The sequence below is a fragment of the Mus caroli genome, unplaced genomic scaffold (genome assembly GCF_978045245.1).
Source record: "Mus caroli unplaced genomic scaffold, Mus_caroli_1 scaffold_4, whole genome shotgun sequence".
Lineage (NCBI taxonomy): Eukaryota > Metazoa > Chordata > Mammalia > Rodentia > Muridae > Mus > Mus caroli.
The window spans coordinates 149,700,113-149,720,459 of NW_028227259.1; the positions used below are offsets into that span (position 1 = coordinate 149,700,113).

General features: G+C 47.3%; 1 protein-coding gene across 4 annotated transcripts; it reads left to right on the plus strand.

Annotated features, from left to right (window-relative positions):
* Positions 1-1,544: 1,544 nt before the first annotated feature.
* Positions 1,545-19,300, plus strand: Zkscan5 (zinc finger with KRAB and SCAN domains 5). Of its 4 annotated transcripts, none has more exons than XM_021163506.3 (6): positions 1,545-2,723; positions 4,681-4,813; positions 8,584-8,666; positions 9,340-9,475; positions 15,858-16,457; positions 17,612-19,300. In XM_021163506.3, the coding sequence occupies exons 1-6, from the start codon at positions 2,310-2,312 to the stop codon at positions 18,706-18,708; spliced, it is 2,463 nt and encodes an 820-aa protein (XP_021019165.1). In that variant the 5' UTR covers positions 1,545-2,309; the 3' UTR covers positions 18,709-19,300. The 4 variants fall into 4 exon arrangements, with proteins under 4 accessions (XP_021019165.1, XP_029333216.1, XP_029333215.1 ...); XM_029477356.2 differs by having other exon boundaries at positions 15,858-16,294; positions 17,612-17,877; XM_029477355.2 differs by lacking the exons at positions 8,584-8,666; positions 9,340-9,475.
* Positions 19,301-20,347: the final 1,047 nt, after the last annotated feature.

Below are 20,347 nucleotides of genomic sequence, written 5' to 3' on the forward strand. Positions count from 1 at the left end.
TGAACCACAGGAGTGATTTAGAGTGAGATGGCTGGCTAGCCAGTCCCGGGTACACCTCAAAATACAGTTTGCTTCAATCGTGGATTTGAGAGATGCCCTTCCCTCCACCCCCAGTGTTGTGACCTTAGTTCTGTAACTAGGTCTTATACTGTTGGCAGGGGTTGCAATTCCATGGTAGTCTGTTTTGGTGTGCCCCTAAGTGTGACAACAGGCTCTCTGACACTGCCAGTATGCAAAGGACCTGGAAAATGATGAAAACACTGCAAGAGAGGGGTAGATAATTAAAAATGGGATTTACAATTTAGGGTAACAAGATTTAAGCAAAACTTCTGTCTTCAAAGTATTGTTTCTCCCCAGCAGCCTGGCTGCCATGCTCTGGGCAGCTTTTCAGCCGATACAGCAACAGGCACCTTTTTCCCTCTGCTGCATTCGTTTTGTTTGTTTTGTTTTTCTTTCTCTTCTTTCTCTTCTTTTCTTTCTTTTCTTTTTCTTTTCTTTCTCTCTCTCTCTTTCTTCCTTCCTTTCTTTCTTTCTTTGTTTTCTTTCTTTCTTTCCTTTCTTTCCTCTTTCTTTCTTTCTTTCTTTCTTTCTTTCTTTCTTTCTTTCTTTCTTTCTTTCTTTCTTTCTTTCTTTTTCTTTCTTTTCGAGACAGGTTTCTCTGTGTAGCCCTGGCTGTCCTGGAACTCACTCTGTAGACCAGGCTGGCCTTGAAATCAGAAATCCACCTGCCTCTGCCTCCCAAGTGCTGGGATTAAAGGCGTGCGCCACCACCGCGCGGCTGTTTTGTTTTTCAAAAGCTAGTCAAGTGCAGAAGTAATAGAAAAAAATACAAACAATTAATTGATATAACTTTCGGACTAGACACCCTGATGCCCTTTAACATTACCTAATTACCTAATGCCTGCGGGGAAGGAGCTTACATCGAGAGTTGTGGAAGTCAAAGGACAATTTTTGGATATCTCAAGTCTAGGGATCAGCTCATGTCGTCAGGCTTGGCAGTAAGATCCTCTATCACGGAGCCAGTCACGTCTCCCCAGCAGCATATTAATAAGCCCTGGAGACAGAGAGCCACAGCCATATTGGCTAGACTTTGTTGTTCGCGCGCAGCTCCTTGGGAGATGTAGTCCCGAGAGCCTCTACTACTCTAGGGCAATAAAGAATCTTTGCGTGTGTTTAGAAACGTGGCCAGGATGGTGCAGATCTACTTCAGTTCCAGAGTGCTACGGAGGGTGGGTGAGGCTGTGCTCGAGCAATCAGAGGAGAGAGAGTGTGGACCTATTTTGTTTGTTTGTTTTCCCCGACCGGCCCCCTAGATTCCTACCCTGGTGGGGCTAAACCCATGCTCCGGTTTTGGGGGTGGAAAATAGATTGGCTCTATTTATCTAAGGCTCTTGTAGCCTCTTGCCTGAGGGTGTCTGATTGGTCAGCTCCACAAGGGGGCGGGCTCAGGAGTAGCTCCTCCTTCCCGCTGTGCTGCTAGGACCTCCGGGATTCCTAGAGAGGCCGCGGAAGCGCTCTTGGGGGTGGGATTTATGGCTGAAGCTCGTACTTGGTTACTTCCGGCGATGAACTGTTGGAAAGTGTCGGACTTGCCTCTCTCTTGGCTTGTGAGAATTCCATCTTCCAAGCCTGGGCTGCGGGGAGCTTGATCTTTGGGTCCCCGGGACTTAAAGACTGGAGAGGAGCTGGTAGGACATTGTGTCCACACTGGAGTCCTGTCCCTAACCTTGACCCGGCTGGTCTCTGTCTCCAGGTCAGGAGCTATTACGAAGGATCCAGGTCCAAATTTTTAGTATAACCGTGCTTCTCATAGAACTAATGAAGTCTTTCGTTTATCTATCAAGCTCTTATGGCTTGAAAGCCAGAATGAGATATGACCATTTTAATGGGTTTCATTCCTATACTGACTTAAGTTTGGCTTATGATCGAGAGAAGAAACGACCCCGTCTGGAATAATCTTGTCCCGTTATTTATATGAGATATGGACTTTTTCATTTTTAAAACTGTTTTAAGTTGGGCCTGATGTCACTTTTTAATGGCCCCTTTTAAAAACGTTATTAAAATCTGGACGTAGTCGCTATTAGCAGTTTTATGGGAGAAGTGATGACTAACTTCTACTCTATATCTTAAAGTGAATGAGTTTGTTGAGTGGTTTTCTTTAGTATAGATGACGTCGTTGCCACCTCTCTTAGCTAATAATAATTCCAGACATACCAGTAAGGTTGTTCACTACAAAAAGTGCCCTTTAGAAGAGCAGAGAACAAATCGGGTTAGTGTAACGGGCAACCTCTAGAGACCCTTCAGTTGGAATGATAATGACAGAATCCAGGGCAGTTGTACACTTAGAGCCTCCAACTGAGACTCCGCAAGAACAAGCAGACCTTCTCATAGTGAAAGTAGAAGAAGAGGACTGTTCCTGGATGCAGGGATACAACCGGCCAGTGCTTGAGACTTTTTACCAGCGCTTCAAGCACTTCCAGTACCATGAGGCAGCAGGACCCCGCGATGCTCTCAGCCAGCTCCGGGTTCTCTGTTGTGAGTGGCTGAGGCCGGAGCTGCACACCAAAGAGCAGATCCTGGAGCTGCTGGTGCTGGAGCAGTTCCTCACCATCCTGCCTGAAGAGTTTCAGGCCTGGGTGAGAGAGCATCACCCCGAGAGTGGGGAAGAAGCCGTGGCTGTGATAGAGAGTATCCAGAGAGAGCTGGAGGAGCGCAGACAACAGGTGCGTTGCAAGAGGAAACGGGGACAGTGAGGAAGGAGCTGCCATGCAGTCTTAGCCCTGTGGTGCTTCAGTCGTTCATATTCTGGCTTTGCTGTTGTTTTTGAGACAGCCCCACTATGTATCCTTGGGTGTTCTGGATTTCACCAGACCAGAGATCTCTATGTAGACTGGAACTCACAGAGATCCACCTGCGTCTGCCCCGCCCCTCCAAGTGCTAGGATGAAAGGCGTGTGCCACTGTACCCAACATGTAACGAGTTTTAGAGAATAATGTGTTTCTTCCTACTCCTGCCCTTCTTCTTTGAAAATTAAGCTCACATTCCCTACTTGTGTTTCTTTTCTTTTTACCCTTTTGTTCCATTTATGTGAGTACATCATAGCTGTCTTCAGACACACCAGAAGGGGGTGTCAGGTCCCATTACAGATGGTTGTGAGCCACCATGTGGTTGCTGGGAACTGAACTCAGGACCTCTGGAAGAGCAGTCAGTGCTAGTAACCGCTGAGCCATCTCTCCAGCCCCCAGGTTAACTCTTTATTTCCTGGTTTCTGGGTTCTGATGTACTGCCTTTAGTATGGCTTCAGCTATTTTCCCACACATAGCTATACCACTACTCCAGCAACTTAAAAAAAAAAAAAAGATTTTAAATCTTTAGAATTATTTAGCCGGGCGTGGTGGCGCACGCCTTTAATCCCAGCACTCGGGAGGCAGAGGCAGGCGGATTTCTAAGTTCGAGGCCAGCCTGGTCTACAAAGTGAGTTCCAGGACAGCCAGAGCTATACAGAGAAACCCTGTCTCGAAAAACCAAAAAAAAAAAAAAGAATTATTTATTGCAGCTGGGCGTGGTGGCGCACGCCTTTGATCCCAGCACTTGGGAGGCAGAGGCAGGAGGATTTCTGAGTTCGAGGCCAGCCTGGTCTACAAAGTGAGTTCCAGGACAGCCAGGGCTATACAGAGAAACCCTGTCTTGAACCCCCCCCCCAAAAAAAAAGAATTATTTATTGTGTATGTATAAGTGTTCTGCCTGCAGGTATGTATGTGCCCAGGGAGCCTAGATAAGGGCGTTAATGTCCCTTGGAGCTAGAGTTGTAGATGGTTGTGAGCCGCCCATGTGGGTGCTGGGAATCAAACCCAGGTCCTCTGCAGGAGCAACAAATGCTCTATAAACAGCTCAGCCACTTCTTTAGTCCTATTTTATTTTAAACTATGTGTTTGCTTGCGCTGATACCCTCAGAAGCCAGAAGAAGGCATTGGGTTCCCTAAAGCTGAAGTTACAGACGGTTGTGAGCCAACTACTGTGTATGTTGAGAACCGAACTTGGATCCTCTGCAAAAGCGCTCTTAGCCACTGAGCCATCTCTCTAGCATCTTCTTCTTCTTTTAAAAAATTTGATTTAATTTATTTTATGTGAATGTGTCTTTTGCCTGAATGTATGTACATATATGTACCACATGTATGCCCGTGGCCCACAGCGGTCAGAAGAGGGTGTCAGATCTCCTGGAACTGCAGTGACATCAGATCTCCTGGAACTGCAGTGACACATGGTTGTGAGCTACTACGTAGGTGCTGGGAACCTAACTCTGGTCCTCAGGAAGAGCAGCCAATGCTCTTAACCTCAGAGTCAACTCTCCAGCCCGTTCTCAACCTCGTTCAGGTGTCTACGGAATGATCACTTCCCTAGCCTCTCAGGCTAAGGTGGAGCGCATCTGTTCTGTCCTGTCGCTGTGGTTTTTTCCCCATGTAACATGAAGTTCATAACGAAGTATTTGCATGTGGGTATGTCTCATGGACGTCTTCTCCCAGTAGGAATAAACCATACTTAAACTGCTACTTAATTGGCTCATTGTAGACACAAGGTGAGTGTTGGACCAGGGGACGGGTGGCAGTCTAATGGACGCTAATGGGTTCGTTCCCATCCCCGTCTGTAATTTTGCTGATTGGTTGTAATTGTGGTTGTTAGATTGCCACAAGTCCCGAAGTACTTCCTCAGAAGATGGTACCACCCGGAGCCACGCAGGAGTCCTTCAGTCACCAGTGTCTACCTGTGGGGGCCCAGCCCGATGGAGAGTCACAGAATCTTCTGGAAGAAAATGGTGAGGCTCATCCGTTCAGTGCAGTCAGTAGTCAATGTGACTAGAAGATGGGGACTCTGGTCACATGGGCAAGGAGGGCCTGGAGTGTGGGCTGGGGGGCTCCCCTGAGAGGACTGAGACTATATTCTGGACTTTCATTCTCAATCCAGAAAAGGGCACTGGGAATATGGGTCCGTGGGCAGTGTGCTCGCCTAGAGCGCAAGCTATGAGTTCCATTGCCAGTGCCCTGTAAACCATGTTGGAGCACACCTGCGATCCCAACACAGGAGGTAGAGGCAGGAGGATCAGCAAGGTCGTCCTGGCTATGTTGCACCTTTGAGGCTGGGCTGTTTGACACCCTGTCTCAAAAACAAAACTAAGAAAGCTATAATAGGGTCAGGGCATAGCCTGGTGGTAGAGTTTACCCTTAGTTCCATTTCATTTCCAGCACCCCCTCCAAAAGCAGAAGTGTGGCAAAAGCGACAATGAAGATGATGTTGCTAAGTATATGGGGCAAGGTTTTCCCCGTCTGATCTGTTTAAATAGTAGTGCAGCAGGAGGCCTGTGATTAGACACGGAAAAGGGAGACGGAGCTAAGAGTTAGAGAGGCATTGAGGACAAGAGAGCTGGGGGGTGGAGGGGGAGGAGGGCAAGATGGAGACCGACGGACATGAAGATGCAGATTCTGCATGGTTTTAAATAGCCACAGGTAGATATGATATCATAAAGAATAGAATAATTGGGATGATTTGTCTGATCTAGGTGGGCAGCTTTTATCATTATCAATTAGTTTTGAAATTTGAAATTATTGTATTGGCATTTTGTGAATTGAGAATTTATTGATATATAAATCTAATATATAAATTATAATTGTTAATTATAAGCTTCTAGAGTTTTTTTTTTTTTTTTTTTTTTTACCGGGTTGCTGGGTGTTGTGGCGACTGACCTCATGGTGGATGGCCATTGTGTGGGGCTGGTGTGGCAGCGAAGAGAACAGAACTCTGGCTGGTGGAGAGTTGGCCAGCAGACAGAGTAGCTGGATGGAGCGGGAACATGGCGGTTCTTTTTTTAATGTTTTCTGCAGCAAGTATAGGGACTATACACACACACACACACACGAATGTTTTCCTTGCATGTATATATATACCATGTGCATGCATTACCTGCAGAGGTCAGAAAAGGCATTGGATTACAGGTGATTGTGAACTGTCTGATGTGGGTGCTGGGAACTGAACTCTGGTCCTCTATAAGAAATGAATGTGGTTTTAGCCATTGAGTCATCTCTACAGCCCCACACCATGTTTGTTTGTTTATTTGTTTGTTTGGGGTTTTTGGTTTTTTGTTTTGTTTTTTGTTTGTTTGTTTGTTAGTTTTTTGAGACAGGGTTTCTCTGTGTAGCCCTGGCTGTCCTGGAACTCACTCTGTAGACCAGGCTGGCCTTAAACTCAGAAACCTGCCTGCCTCTGCCTCCCAATCCCAAGTGCTGGGATCAAAGGCGTGTACCACTTCCCGGCAAGATTACTTTTTAAAAAAAGATTTGTTTATTTTATGTATGTAAGTACACTGTCATTCTCCTCTGGTGAGAGGAGGGCATTGAATCCCATTATAGATGGTTGTGAGCACCATGTGGTTGCTGGGAATTGAACTCAGGACCTCTAGAAGAGCAATCCATGCTCTTAACTTCTGAGCCATCTCTCTAGCCCTAAAGATCACTATTATGCAAGACTGTCCTTTTGGAATAATGGGATTATCTTGTTGGGAAACATCACTTGGGAAAGTTCTTTGTGTTAAATGATTCAATACTGACCAAGAATTCCATAGTTCTTTTAACATAGTCAGGTCTGTCATACCAGTACCCCACTCCTGGTTCTGATTTCTTGGTTTAAGGGGTTTTTAGTTGTTGTTGTTTGGGGTTTTTGTTTGTTTGTTTGTTTGTTTGCTTGCTTGTTTTGTTTTTCAAGATGGGAGTCTCACTGTGTTGCTTGGCTGACCTGAAACTCTCTCTTAAGACCAGGCTGGCCTTGAACTCACAGAGATCTACCTTCTTCTGCCTCCCGAGTGCTGGGATTAAAGCTGTGCATTATCACCACCCAGCCCAATTTCTTGTTTTAATTAGCTTTCTCTTGCTGTGATGAAACACCATAGGCAAAACCAACTTGGAGAGGAAAGGGTTTATTTCATCTTATAGCTTGGAGTCCATTGTCCAGAGAAGTCTGGCCAGGAACTCAAGGCAGGAACCTGGAAGTGAGAGCTGCGGCAGAGGCTGGGCATGAGTGCTGCTTGCTGACTTGCCCCTCAGGGCTTATTCAGCCTGCCTTCTTATGGCACCTAGGACCACCAGGCCAGGGGTGGCACTGCCCACAGTGACCCAGGCCCTCTCGCTTCAGTCATCAATCGAGAAATACCCTATAGTCTTGCTTATGGAGGCATTCTCTCAATTAAGAGGCCTTCTTCCCAGATGACCCCCAGCTTGTGTCAAGTTGACAGAGCAGCATCCAGTGAGTGTCCATTCTTACCACTGTATCCTCTGTGGCCTTGCTGGGAACCGTGAATGAACAATGCTTAACGACCCTGATGAGCAAGTGGGTTTCTCTCAGTGTCCATGTGGACGCTCAGGGCAAGTCACTTGTCAACCCGTGCTGAGATGGAGCGTGCTACATATGGGGCTGATGTGCTGAAGAGTCAGCTGGTTGCTCTCTTTCTAGAGGATCCAGGTTTGCTTCCCAGGATCCACATGGCAGTTTACAACTGTCTGTAACTCTAATTCCAAGGGGATCTGATGCCCTCTTCTGACCTCTGTGGGCCGTGCATGCATGTAGTGTGGAGGCACCATACCTTTACATATAAAAATAAATCTTAAAAAAAATTGTTACATGTGATAAGCGTCATTCTAGTTGTAAAACAATTTCTTTTTTGTTCTTTAGGAAGCCAATCTCCTCCCTCTCTCTCTCTCTCTCTCTCTCTCTCTGTTTTTGAGACAGGGTCTTATTATGTAGCTCTATTGTGGCTGTATTGGAATTCACTATGTCAACCAAGTAGGCCTTGAACTCACCGAGATCCTCCTGCCTACCTCTGACACCTAAGTGCTGGTATTAAAAGGTGTGCTCAGCCATGCTTGGCTTTAATCCTACTCTTAAAATCATCTTAAGTTAGTTAATAAGAAAAACTCAAAAACTAAACTATGTTCATTAGGCCTTGTCAATAGGCCAGTCCATACTGCTGGGTACAGTGGCACATACCTGTGATACCAGCTACTTGGGAAGCTGAGGCAGGAGGATCTGGTTAGTCCAGGCAGTAGAGTAAGACAGAATCTGCCCTGTGCTGAGATCTGAAGGTAACTTGTTAGCACATTAAAAACTTGTGAAATTCTGGGGGGTGTAGGTTTCCTTCCCCTAAGCACAGCTGAATGCCTCTGTTACTGAGGGGTGGCCCAGGAAGATTAGCTTTCCTAAAGCAGGAGACTAAGAGATTTTGTTTTTAGACAGGGGGAGTGGATGGGAGGGAGAGAGGGAGGTGGGAGGGGGCGTGTCTCACTAAGTGTCCCTGGTTGGCTTCGAACTCAGAGATCCGCTGGCCTCTGTCTCTTGAGCACTAGGATTAAAGGTATGCACCACCATGCCCAGCTGGTCCGGTGTTTTGGAAGAGAGGGGAGCACAGGCCCAGAATGGAAAGGCTCCTGAGAGCCAAGGTGAACTTAGCTTGGGTGCCTCAGGTCCTCAGGCAAAGGTGGGGCATGACAGCACTGTGAACCTGACTAGATACTCTCACTTATTCCTTTTCTCCACGCTCAGCCCTTCCTGTTCTCCAGGTTTCTTCCGTTCCCCTGAAGGACAGCCAGGAGCTGACAGATTCACTCCTCTCAGATGGGCCCCAGGTGAGCTAGCACTCTTCTGCCCTCTGTGAGAATACGGACCCCTTCTCAGCCTCCATCCCCTTCTGTCCTAGTTCTGTTACTGGTTCCTGTGAAAATACCCTGATGAACACAGCGTATGGAAGAAAGGGTTTATTTTAGCTCCCTGTAGGTCTCAGTGAATCACAGAAATCAGAGCGGCAAGAACTTGAGACAAGTGGTCACCTGTCACATCATACCCACAATCCAGACCAGAGAAAAATAAGTGGGCGCTGACTCAGCTCCCTCTCGCTCTCTCCCCCCTCCCCTCCCCCTCTCCTCTTACTCAATCTAGGAACCTAACCTAGGGAATGATACCGCCCACAGTAGGCTGGGTCTTCCCAAATTATTCCTTTAATTAAGAAAAGATTCCTCATAGGGCTGTCTACAGGCTGATGTAATCTAGACATTCCCTCATTGAGAGGTACTTGCCTGGAGATTCTAGGTTGTGACACCATGTTTAGCAGATATATTTACCTAGTTGCCAGGCCTGTCTGTGGTTGATGCCTCCTGTTCATTCCCTCAGTCCTTTTCCTTTATGATTAATACCTGCCCTTTGGGTGCACGGTCTCTCCCCTGGTTTCTGACTTAGTGCTCCCAGGTTTTGCCCTCATTTGCATACAGGGAGTGGGAACTTAGCAGAGATCTCCCATTTCAGAAGTTGGTGAAAATTGAAGATGTGGCTGATGTAGCTGTGTCCTTCATCCTGGAGGAATGGGCACATTTGGACCAGTCCCAGAAGTCTCTCAGTAGGGATGGCAGAAAGGAGGACTGTGAGAGTACCACTCCTGTGGGTAAGGAATGTCGACCTGCCTGGGGAGGACTCACCAGTTTTGTTATCTTGTAAAGAGTTTGTGTAGCATGTCCGTCACCTATGCATATTTTTTTTTAATTTCTTTTATGTATATAAGTACACAGTCGCTGTCTTCAGACACCCCAGAGGAGGCCATCAGATCCTGTTACAGATGGTTGTGAGCCACCATGTGGTTGCTGGGATTTGAACTCAGGACCTCTGGAAGAGCAGCCAGTGCTCTTAACCGCTGAGCCATCTCTCCAGCCCCCGACTCATGCATGATTTAATTGCTATAGCTTTACTTTATAGTCGTTTGAATTTTTTTATCTTGTTTTGTATTTATGAGTGCTTGCCTTCATGTGTGTGCACCATGTGAATGCCTGATGCCCAGAAGAGAGTGTTAAATCCTCTGAAACTGGAGACTTACGAGCCACCATGTGGTCACTGGGAATCAAGCCCGGGTCCTCAGCAAGAGCAGCCAATGCTCTCAACTGCTGAGCCATCTCTCCGGTCCTTTACCTTATAACCTTTGAAAGTCAATCAACATGTGTTTGCAAATATTTCTAACTTAGTCAGGGTGTGATTAAGACTATTAGTATGGGGGAGATAGTTTTTACATTTTTTACATGTTTATTAGTGTGTATATATGCGATGTGTTTGCATACCATTAGATAGAGGTCATAGGACAACTTCCTTTTTCTTCTGAGACCAAGATCTCACTTTGTAGCTCCGGTTGGCCTGGACTTGGTTCGTAGACCAGGCTGGCTTCAAAGTCACAGAAATCCACCTGCTTCTGCCTCCCGAATGCTGGAATTAAAGGTGTGAGCCATCACACCTGGCAAAGGACAACTTTGAATCATTTCTGTTTAACCACCTTTATGTTTAGGGATCAACCTTAGGCTGTCGGGCCTGCAAGTCAAGTGGCTTTATCTGACGAGTCAAGTTACCAGCCCTGTTTTTGTTCTATGAGATTATTTTATTTTATATGTGTGTTTTGATTGCATGTATGCGTGTGTACCATGTGCATGTGGGTGCCTGTGGAGGCCGCAAGAGGGTGCTATCCTGGAGTAACAGATACGTGTAAGTGACCGTGTGCTCGCAACTCAGGCCCCCGTAAGAGCAACCAATGCCCTTAACTCCTGAGCTCTCTTCTCTGCCTGTTTCTGGTCTCTCTTCTCTGCCTGTTTCTGGTCTCTCTTCTCTGCCTGTTTCTGGTCTCTCTTCTCTGCCTGTTTCTGGTCTCTCTTCTCTGTCTGTTTCTGGTCTCTCTTCTCTGCCTGTTTCTGGTCTCTCTTCTCTGCCTGTTTCTGGTCTCTCTTCTCTGCCTGTTTCTGGTCTCTCTTCTCTGCCTGTTTCTGGTCTCTCTTCTCTGCCTGTTTCTGGTCTCTCTTCTCTGCCTGTTTCTGGTCTCTCTTCTCTGCCTGTTTCTGGTCTCTCTTCTCTGCCTGTTTCTGGTTTCTCTTCTCTGCCTGTTTCTGGTTTCTCTTCTCGACGGTCTCAACATATATACCCAAGTGGCCTTGGATTGCTGATCCTCCTGCTTCATTCTTCCAAATGCTGGAGTTAATAAACCCAGTTTTACAATCTAGAAGATGCTAAATTGTTGTTGTTGTAGTTATTTTGTTGGTTTGGTTTTGTTTCTGTTTTCTAGTTAGGGTCTCTCTGTGTAACTGTAGATGGCCTAGAACGCACTATGTATATCATGCTGCCTTCAAACTGACAGAGATTGGCTTCTCTGACTCCTAAAGTGTTATAACTAAAGGTGGTTACCCAGTGATGCAAAATTTTGGCAGTAATATTTTTTTAATTACATTTTTATGTCTGAATGCCTGTATGTATGTACATGAACCACGTGTGTGCCTGGTGCCAGAAAAGGGCCTCTCATCCCACCTGAGCTACAAGTAGCTGTGAGCCACTTGATGTGGAGGCCAGGAACCAAACTCCAGTCCATTGCAAAGTAGGACATGCTCTGAATCACCAAGCCATTCCTCCTGTCCAGCCCGAACTGGGTGATTCTTTTTATTTTATGTATATGGGTATACTGTAGCTGTACTGATGGTTGTGAGCCATCGTGTGGTTTCTGGGAATGAAGGTTGCTCGCTTTGTTTGGCCTCCCTCTGGTCAGCCCTGCTTGCTCTGCCTAAAGATTTATCTATTATTATATGTAAGTACACTACAGCTATCTTCAGACACACCAGAAGAGGGCATGATATAGCATTATGAATGGTTGTGAGCCACCATGTGGTTACTGGGATTTGAACTCAGGACCTTGGAGAGAGTGGTCAGCGCTCTTAACCGCTGAGCTATCTCTCTAGCCCAGGGTAATTCTTAATAGAATAATCCTTATTCAAGAAAAACTCCTGTCTCTATTACTTTTTTCATTTCTGGAACAAGATCCTGAAAAAGAAGCACCCTAAGGGGAGAAGTGTTTATCTGGGCTCGCAGTTTCATAAGAAAGCCCATCATGGCAAGGAAGGCCTGGCAGCAGCAGCTGTATGAGCACCTGGTCACACCACCTCCACAGCCAGGAAGCAGAGGGAGTTCTATATAGCTCAAGACCCTAGGCCAGGGTGTGTGCCACGCACGCTCAAGGCGGGTCTTCCCTCCTTTGTCCAGCCTTCAGGAAGCACCTTACACATGCAGACGTTTGTTTCCTAGGTGGTTCTAAGTCTAACCCATTTGACAATGAAGATTAACCCTGAGAACCTATGGGACTTTGCCGAGTGCTTCTTTAGTGTGAGTGGGGATTACTGTACCTCAGTGGCATTAGTTGTTGTTGTCATTGTCCTCCTCTTCTTCCTCCTCTTCCTCCTTCATATATGAGTACTCTATCTGCATGTACACCTGCATGCCAGAAGAGGGCATCAGATCCCAGTATACATGAGCCACCATGTGGTTCCAGGGAATTGAACTCAGGACCTCTGGAGGCGCAGCCAGTGCTCATAACCACTGAGCCATCTCTCCAACCCTGGCATTACTTCTTTGTGGCCTTTTTCCTCATGCATTTTCCATTTCCATTCTCATATCACCAGTCCACCCCCCTTTTGCATTTACTTATTTTTGGGGGGTTGACCTGAATCAATGGGTCATTCTTCAGTGACAGGGACCTCAGAGGGAGGACCATGGGATGCGAAAATAAAGAAGGCAGGAAAGCTTGGGATTAGGAGGTCGTTTTTCGAGACAGGGTTTCTCTGTGTAGCCCTGGCTGTCCTGGAACTCACTTTGTAGACCAGGCTGGCCTCGAACTCAGAAATCCGCCTGCCTCTGCCTCCCGAGTGCTGGGATTAAAGGCGTGCGCCACCACGCCCGGCGGATTAGGAGGTCTTGCACAAGATGATGGCTCACGGAAGTTTGTTAAGAAATACGCCATCTTGTCAGGCAGTGGTAGCACACGCCTTTAATCCCAGCACTCGGGAGGCAGAGGCAGGCGGATTTCTGAGGTCAAGGCCAGCCTGGTCTACAGAGTGAGTTCCAGGACAGCCAGGGCTACACTGGCTAAGAGAAACCCTGTCTCAGAAAAAAAAAAAAAAAAAAAAAGAAATATGCCATCTTATTTACAGCTTCCTGGAGGAAAAATGGGCCAAACCTTTGTCCCCATACAATGGGACAGAGTCAGCAGGAAGTTAAGTCAAGCAGAGCTGCACAAAGGGAGCATAGGATATCTCAGCTGCACAAAGACCTACTGCTCCTTAGCCTGGGGACTGATGACCCTAACCCTTCAAGGGGGCAGAAGCTGAATTCTCAGGATCCAGAAAACTTCAGCTCCCCAAGGCCCTGACCCCAGGCTGTTACCGGCCTTGACAAGCCAGTCCCTGGTTTTAGGCAAGGAACAAAATATGTCAGGGCCTCGGGGAAAGTCCTGGACCAGCCTACCTCTTAACAAGGAGTAAGGGGTGGTGTGCTTGCGTCCCAGCACACATATGGAGGTCAGAGGACACTCTGTAGGAGTCGGTTCTCTCCTTCCAACATGTGGGTTCCAGGGAACAAGCTCAGGTTGTCAGGCATGGCAGCCTCTGCCCACTGGGCCATCTCACCAGCCCCTCCCTGGATTTCGTGTAGTTTGATTTGTTTGTTTATGTGTTCTGTTCATCAACTTGTTGAGATCTTAGCGGTAGTCTCATCTCAATGAATTGATTATACATTAAAAACGCTGTATTTTGGGCTGGAGTTAAGAGCACTGTCTGCTCTTCCAAAGGCCCTGAGTTCAAATCCCAGCAACCACATGGTGGCTCACAACCATCTATAATATGAGCTGATACCCTCTTCTGGCATGCAACTGTACATGAAGAGAGAGTACTCATACATAAAAAAATAAATATATCTTGGGGCTGGTGAGATGGCTCAGCAGTTAAGAGTACTGACGCTTCTTCCAATGGTCCTGAGTTCAAATCCCAGCAACCACATGGTGGCTCACAACCATCCATAATGAGATCTGACGCCCTCTTCTGGAGTGTCTGAGGGAAGCTACAGTGTATTGACATATAACAAATAAATAAATCTTACAAAACCAAAAAACAAAGCGCTGTATTTTGGGCTGGGACCATGGGTTCTGGGGAGGGGCACTCACAGCCTTCTAGAGCCCTGTGTGGGGTTCCAGCGCGATGCCAGGCAGTGCGCAACTGCCCGTAACTCCAGTGTCAGGGCATCTGAGGTAGTCTCCACCGTACACATGTGTCATACACGGATACACATTAATTTAAAAAAATCAGTATCATAATTAATGCAAATATCTTCTTTGTTGTCTCTCTTTTAAGTTAGAACGGCTTGTGTGGTTTAAACCTAACTAGTGTAACTTATAGAGGCGCTTACGAGTTCTCAGAGGCGTGTGTGAGAGCATGTAGTGTATGTGTGTGCCTTGGGTACCCATTCGGGTCTCAGGCAGGGTTGTGAGTTCAAATCCAGTCATACTTGTTCACTCTGAGTATTAACTACACTACTCTGATTTCTGATGTTTTTCTTTTATTCTTTGTGGTACTGCGGGTTGAAATCGGGACCTCTTGCGTTCTACTAATCTATATGTGCCCTTGTATGTGCCGATGTACAGTGAACTACAGACCTGGACTTGTCGTCCTTCCACTTTAGCCTGTCAAGTATCAGGGACTGCAGGCCTGTGCCACCACCCTTACAACTTTACCATAATCCCTCACATTGACCATTCTTAGGGGTTCCCACCCTGTTCGCACCTCTTCTTTTTTTTTTTTTTTTTTTTTTTTTTTGGTTTTTTGAGACAGGGTTTCTCTGTGTAGCCCTGGCTGTCCTGGAACTCACTTTGTAGACCAGGCTGGCCTCGAACTCAGAAATCCTCCTGCCTCTGCCTCCCGAGTGCTGGGATTAAAGGCGTGCGCCACCACGCCCGGCTCGCACCTCTTCTTAAGAAGGCCTGGGCTGGAGAGATGGCTCAGCGGTTATGAGCACTGACTGCTCTTCCTAAGATCCCTAGTTCAAATCCCAGCAACCACATGGTGGCGCACAGCCATCTGTAATGAGATCCGATTCCCTCCTCTACTGTGTCTGAAGACAGCTACAGTGTACTTACATATAACAATAAATAAATCTTTAAAAATAAATAAATAAATAAATAAAAGCACTGACTGCTCTTCCATAGGTCCTGAGTTCAGTTCCCAGCAACCAACATGGTGACTCACAACCATCTGTAATGGGATCTGTTATACTCTTCTGGTGTGTCTGAAGACAGCTACAGTGTACTCACATACATAACAGTAAATAATTCTTAAGAAGGCCACATCCTCTCATTTTCATGCCTGCCAATTTCTGATGGTAGCCTACATGGCCAGAATTTAAAACAAACAAACAAACCTCATCACATTTGAAAGTGACTTTAAACAACGAGTAAATAATTTGAAGCCTGCATCTGTAGTTTAGTTGGTAGAGTGCTTGCTTAACATGTACAAAGGTCTGGGATCCACCCCCAGCTCTGTGTAAACAAGACATGGTGGCTCGCAGCTGCCGTTGCAGCCGCCTTCCCTTCCTCCCTCCCCCTCTTTCTTGCTTTCTTTCATCAGGGGCTCATGCATCTCAGGCTGGCCTCAAACTCCGTGTAGCCAAGGATGACCTTGAACTTTTGATCCTTCTGCCTCTACCTTGAGGTGTAGGGGTTACAGGTGTGCCCTGCCACAACTGGAGGTGGAACCTGGGGCTTCCCGTAGCTTGACTAACACTATACCAACTGAGCTATACCACAGCCTTCTGCATTGAGGTATGTCCTATCCCTGTTTTCTAAAGCCTTGCTTTCAGGTATCGTCATTTTCCAAAGCCATGCATTCCTAACACATAGGTGGTCTCACTCACTCACTGTGTTCCTCTGTTTCTTGCTCGGGATGTGGGGACTAGCTAATTGGCCTGTTTCCCTTCTCTCATTTCAGATTATGAGCCCAAGGAGGGCAATTTAGAGCTCACGGTGCAGCAGGTCTCCGATGCAGCTGACCCACACTGGGTGGCCGCAGAACGCACTTTGGAAAAGAACGGTGTTCAGCGTCAAGAGTCCGGCGAAGTCAGCGACCTGAAGGACATGGTGCAGAGGTGGCAGGTGAATCCCACTTCGGGGAATCCAAGGCAGAAAAGATCTCTGTGCTCAGGTCCGGATGTTAACCGGAAGCAGAAATCGAACGGCGAACGAGGCCACAGATGTGGTGACTGCGGGAAGTTTTTCCTCCAAGCCTCAAACTTCATTCAGCACCGGAGGATCCACACTGGAGAGAAACCGTTTAAATGTGGGGAGTGTGGAAAAAGCTACAACCAGCGGGTTCACCTCACTCAGCACCAGAGAGTCCACACCGGCGAGAAGCCCTACAAGTGTCAGGTGTGCGGGAAAGCCTTCCGCGTGAGCTCCCATCTGGTGCAGCATCACAGCGTGCACAGCGGGGAGAGGCCGTATGGCTGTAACGAGTGCGGGAAGAGCTTTGGGCGGCACTCGCATCTGATCGAGCATCTGAAGCGCCACTTCAGAGAGAAATCCCAAAGATGTACGTCTGGGGAGCATGCAGGTTCCAGGAGTGGCTAGAGGCAGGCCTCCCCTGATTAGCTTAGGGAGAGAGACCAGATGGGCTGGGCGTGGTGGTGCTCGTCCGTAGCCGTCCCGAAGCAAGGGCAGGAAGAGGAATGTGACTTCTGAACTAGTCCTGTGTACTCAGTTCTAGACCAGCAAGAGCTATATAGTGAGGCCTGGCCTCAAACAATAACCATCAAACAAAAGCAAACTAAAACAACCGTAACAACAAAAACCAGATGAGTTGTGGTAATGGGCAAAGATTATAGCTTATTTTATTCTTAATTTAAACTTAAATTTTAAAACATTATTTCCTTCGCTTTGTAGATGGCATTTCATTTATCCCAGACTAGCCTTAGATTGTGTGTAATCTTTTTTTTTTTTTTTTCTCTCTTGGTTTTTCCAGACAAGGTTTCTCTGTGTAGCCCCGACTGTCCAGGGACTCACTCTGTAGACCAGGCTGGCCTGGAACTCAGAAATCCGCCTGCCTCTGCCTCCCAAGTGCTGCACCACCACTGCCCGGTGACTATGTGCAGTCTTAACACTGGAATTCTGATCCTTCGGCCTCCGCCTTCTGAAAGTTAAGATTGCTTTGTAGCCCAGACTGGCCTCCAATTTGTGAGCCTCTTGTCTCAGGCTCCCAACTAGTGGACCACAGGAATGGGTCTCTACCCCTGGCTCTCTACCTTCTCCCCACCCCACTCAGTTTCTCCTGTATAGCCCAGGCAGGCTGGCCTTGAACTCAATGTAGCATAGGCTAGCCTCAAACCCAATATGCTCCTGCCTCAGCCCCACAGCTGTTGGGGTTATAGCTCTTCCTGACCCAGTAAGTCTCTCCCTCTGTCTTCTTGTTTTACTTTTTGTCTTATTCCTTCCATTGGCTCAATACCAACGTTCTCTTCATTGCTGTTGGCATTAGTACATCCATATGTCCCCTTTTCTTCCTCCTGTTACACCAGGGTGTTTTGTTGTTGTTGTTGTTGTTTTGGTTTGGTTATTTATTTATTTATTTATTTTTGACAAATAATAAATAGATAAAAGGGGAAGCCCTGTTAGGCAGAGCTTAGCCTTCTTCTTCTTCTTCTTCTCCTGAAAAGGAGCTGATGAACTTTGTGTTTGGTCCTCTTTTAGGCAGCGACAGAAGAAGTAAGAACACTAAACTAAACATTAAGCGAATCCCAGGACTTTCAGAAGCAGACTCGGAACTCTCGGGAGAAGTCCAAAGGAATGCTTGTCAGGCTGAAGGTCACAGTGAGGGCTGTGAACACCAGGATGGACAGCAGGGGGCTGTCATGAAAGAAACCCTAGGACAGTCCTCTTCAAAGAGGACAGACTGCAATGAGTTCAGCTATGTCCACAAGAAGTCGTCTCCAGGAGAGAGGCCACACCAATGTAACGAGTGCGGGAAAAGCTTCATCCAGAGTGCGCACCTCATTCAGCATCGGCGAATCCATACTGGGGAGAAACCATTCAGGTGCGAGGAGTGTGGGAAGAGCTACAACCAGCGTGTCCACCTCACTCAACATCACCGCGTTCACACGGGCGAGAAGCCCTATGCCTGTCACTTATGTGGGAAAGCCTTCCGAGTGAGGTCCCACCTCGTTCAGCACCAGAGTGTGCACAGCAGGGAGAGGCCTTTCAAGTGCAACGAGTGTGGGAAGGGGTTTGGGAGGCGTTCGCATCTCGCCGGTCACCTCCGACTCCACTCTAGAGACAAGTCACACCAGTGTCACGAGTGTGGTGAGATCTTCTTCCAGTACGTCAGCCTCCTCGAACACCAAGTGCTCCACGTGGGCCAGAAGAGCGAGAAGAACGGTGTCTGCGAGGAGGCCTACAGCTGGAACCTGACAGTGATCGAAGATAAGAAGCTGGAGTTACAGGAGCAGCCTTACCAGTGCGACTCCTGCGGGAAAGCCTTCAGTTACAGTTCTGACCTCATTCAGCATTACAGAACTCACTCTGCGGAGAAACCCCAGAAATGTGACACATGCAGGGACAGCACCTGCCAGTGTCCGCACATAAAACAGCAACAGAAAAGCTGCCCCAGTGGGAAATCCCATCAGTGCAATGAGTGTGGAAGGGGCTTTAGTTTGAAGTCCCATCTCAGTCAACATCAGAGAATCCACACCGGCGAGAAGCCCCTCCAGTGTAAGGAGTGTGGAATGAGTTTCAGTTGGAGCTGTAGCCTCTTCAAACATCTGCGTAGCCACGAGAGGACAGATCCATAAGCACCCGAAGCATACAGGAGTCTGTTGGGAATCAGCCTGGCTTTAGAGAAGCCTTCCATGGCTCTCATACGTGTAACATCATCTTAGTCATCTTAACCATCAGACCTACAGACGAGGGGAAGCCCTGTCAGGTAGAGCTTGGCCTTCAGGGACACTGGAGCATCCCAGGTGCTCTGATAGCATCTTTATGCTCAGAGCCTCTGGCTGGGCACGGTGGTGCCTCGGGAGGGAGAGACAGGCAAACATCTGGTTTACATAGCAAGTTCTAGGAAAGCTAGATTTACATAGTAAGACCCCTGGGTGAGAGACAGACAGACACACCTCTGGGTCCTGTGGATAAAGGAAAGTCTTGACATGGCATTGTTTATTTGAAGCTCAGAAAAATAACAAAGAAGAGTCATGAGTGCAGTAGAAATAAGCTCATTTGTAGTTTCCACCTCAACAGCATAGCTATTCAGAGAGTCGTCCCTCCAAAGGAACTCTTCCATGTGAAGCCCATCTTGGTACATCTCTGGACACGACTGTCCCAACCACTGGAGTGCTCTAGCCATTGTTCCCATCCTGTTTATTAAAACTTTTGAAAAGAAGCTGACTCGAGGTTTCTCTCTTTGGTAAAATTGGGGTTCAGAGGATGGATGGGGTGTGTTCTTGCTGACACCGCCAGTCTACGGCTTCTTTGTGAAACACAGCCTTCTTTTCAGTTCGATCCTACTAGCCACAGAGTTAGTCAGTCCTGGAGGGTCAGGTCAGCGAGAGGGCTCCTCAGTGGGTAAAAGTGCTGGCCACCACGTCTTGACAGGTTTAACCCATCAAAGCCGAATAGCAGAAGGGGAGAACTGACTCCTGCAAGTTGGCCTCCGACCTCCACGTGTGCCACGGTACACCCAGCACAAACACACATAATATTTCTAAGACTTTGACTTAGTTGGGTGGCATATCGCCGAGGTTTGAGCCAGCCTGGTCTATATAGGAAATTCCTGGACAGCCAATGAGACTCTGTCTCAGAAAACAAAGTGGAGTCACTGGTGCAGTGGTGGCCCACACCTTTAATTCCAGCACTCAGGAGGCAGAGGCAGGTGGGTCTCAGTTCCAGGACAACCTGGTCTACAAAGTGAGTTCCAGGACAACCTGGGCTACACAGAGAAACCCTGTCTCAAAAACAAAAAAAACAAACAAAACAACAAAAAAGTGAGGGTGGGAGGTGGGAACAACAAAAACAATTTGTTTAACTAAAATTTTAATTCTCTCTCTCTCTCTCTCTCTCTCTCTCTCTAGGTGGGAACAACAACAACAAAAACAATTTGTTTAACTAAAATTTTAATTCTCTCTCTCTCTCTTTCCTTTTTCAAGACAGGGTTTCTCTGTATAGCCCTGGCTGTCCTGGAACTCACTTTGTAGACCAGGCTGGCCTCAAACTCAGAAATCCGCCTGCCTCTGCCTCCCAAGTGCTGGGATTAAAGGCGTGTGCCACCACACCCGGCTCTAAAATTTAATTTGTACATTTATGAGAAATGATGGTGCTGGTCAGTCAGTCACATAGGTTATGGGAGAGGGGCTTTGAGAGGACAGAGAAGAAAGACGGGTTTAGTGTACCGATAAGGTGGACATCGAGTTTAATTAAAGAATTTGGCTCTTGGGT

What these genes read in the sequence shown, in the direction of transcription:
- Zkscan5 (XM_021163506.3), top strand. Translation starts at nt 2,310, where the DNA reads ATGATAATGACAGAATCCAGGGCAGTTGTACACTTAGAGCCTCCAACT. An exon ending in TGGAGGAGCGCAGACAACAG is followed by an intron (nt 2,724 to 4,680) that starts GTGCGTTGCAAG and finishes TGTGGTTGTTAG; the next exon opens with ATTGCCACAAGTCCCGAAGT. An exon ending in TGAGAGTACCACTCCTGTGG is followed by an intron (nt 9,476 to 15,857) that starts GTAAGGAATGTC and finishes CTCTCATTTCAG; the next exon opens with ATTATGAGCCCAAGGAGGGC.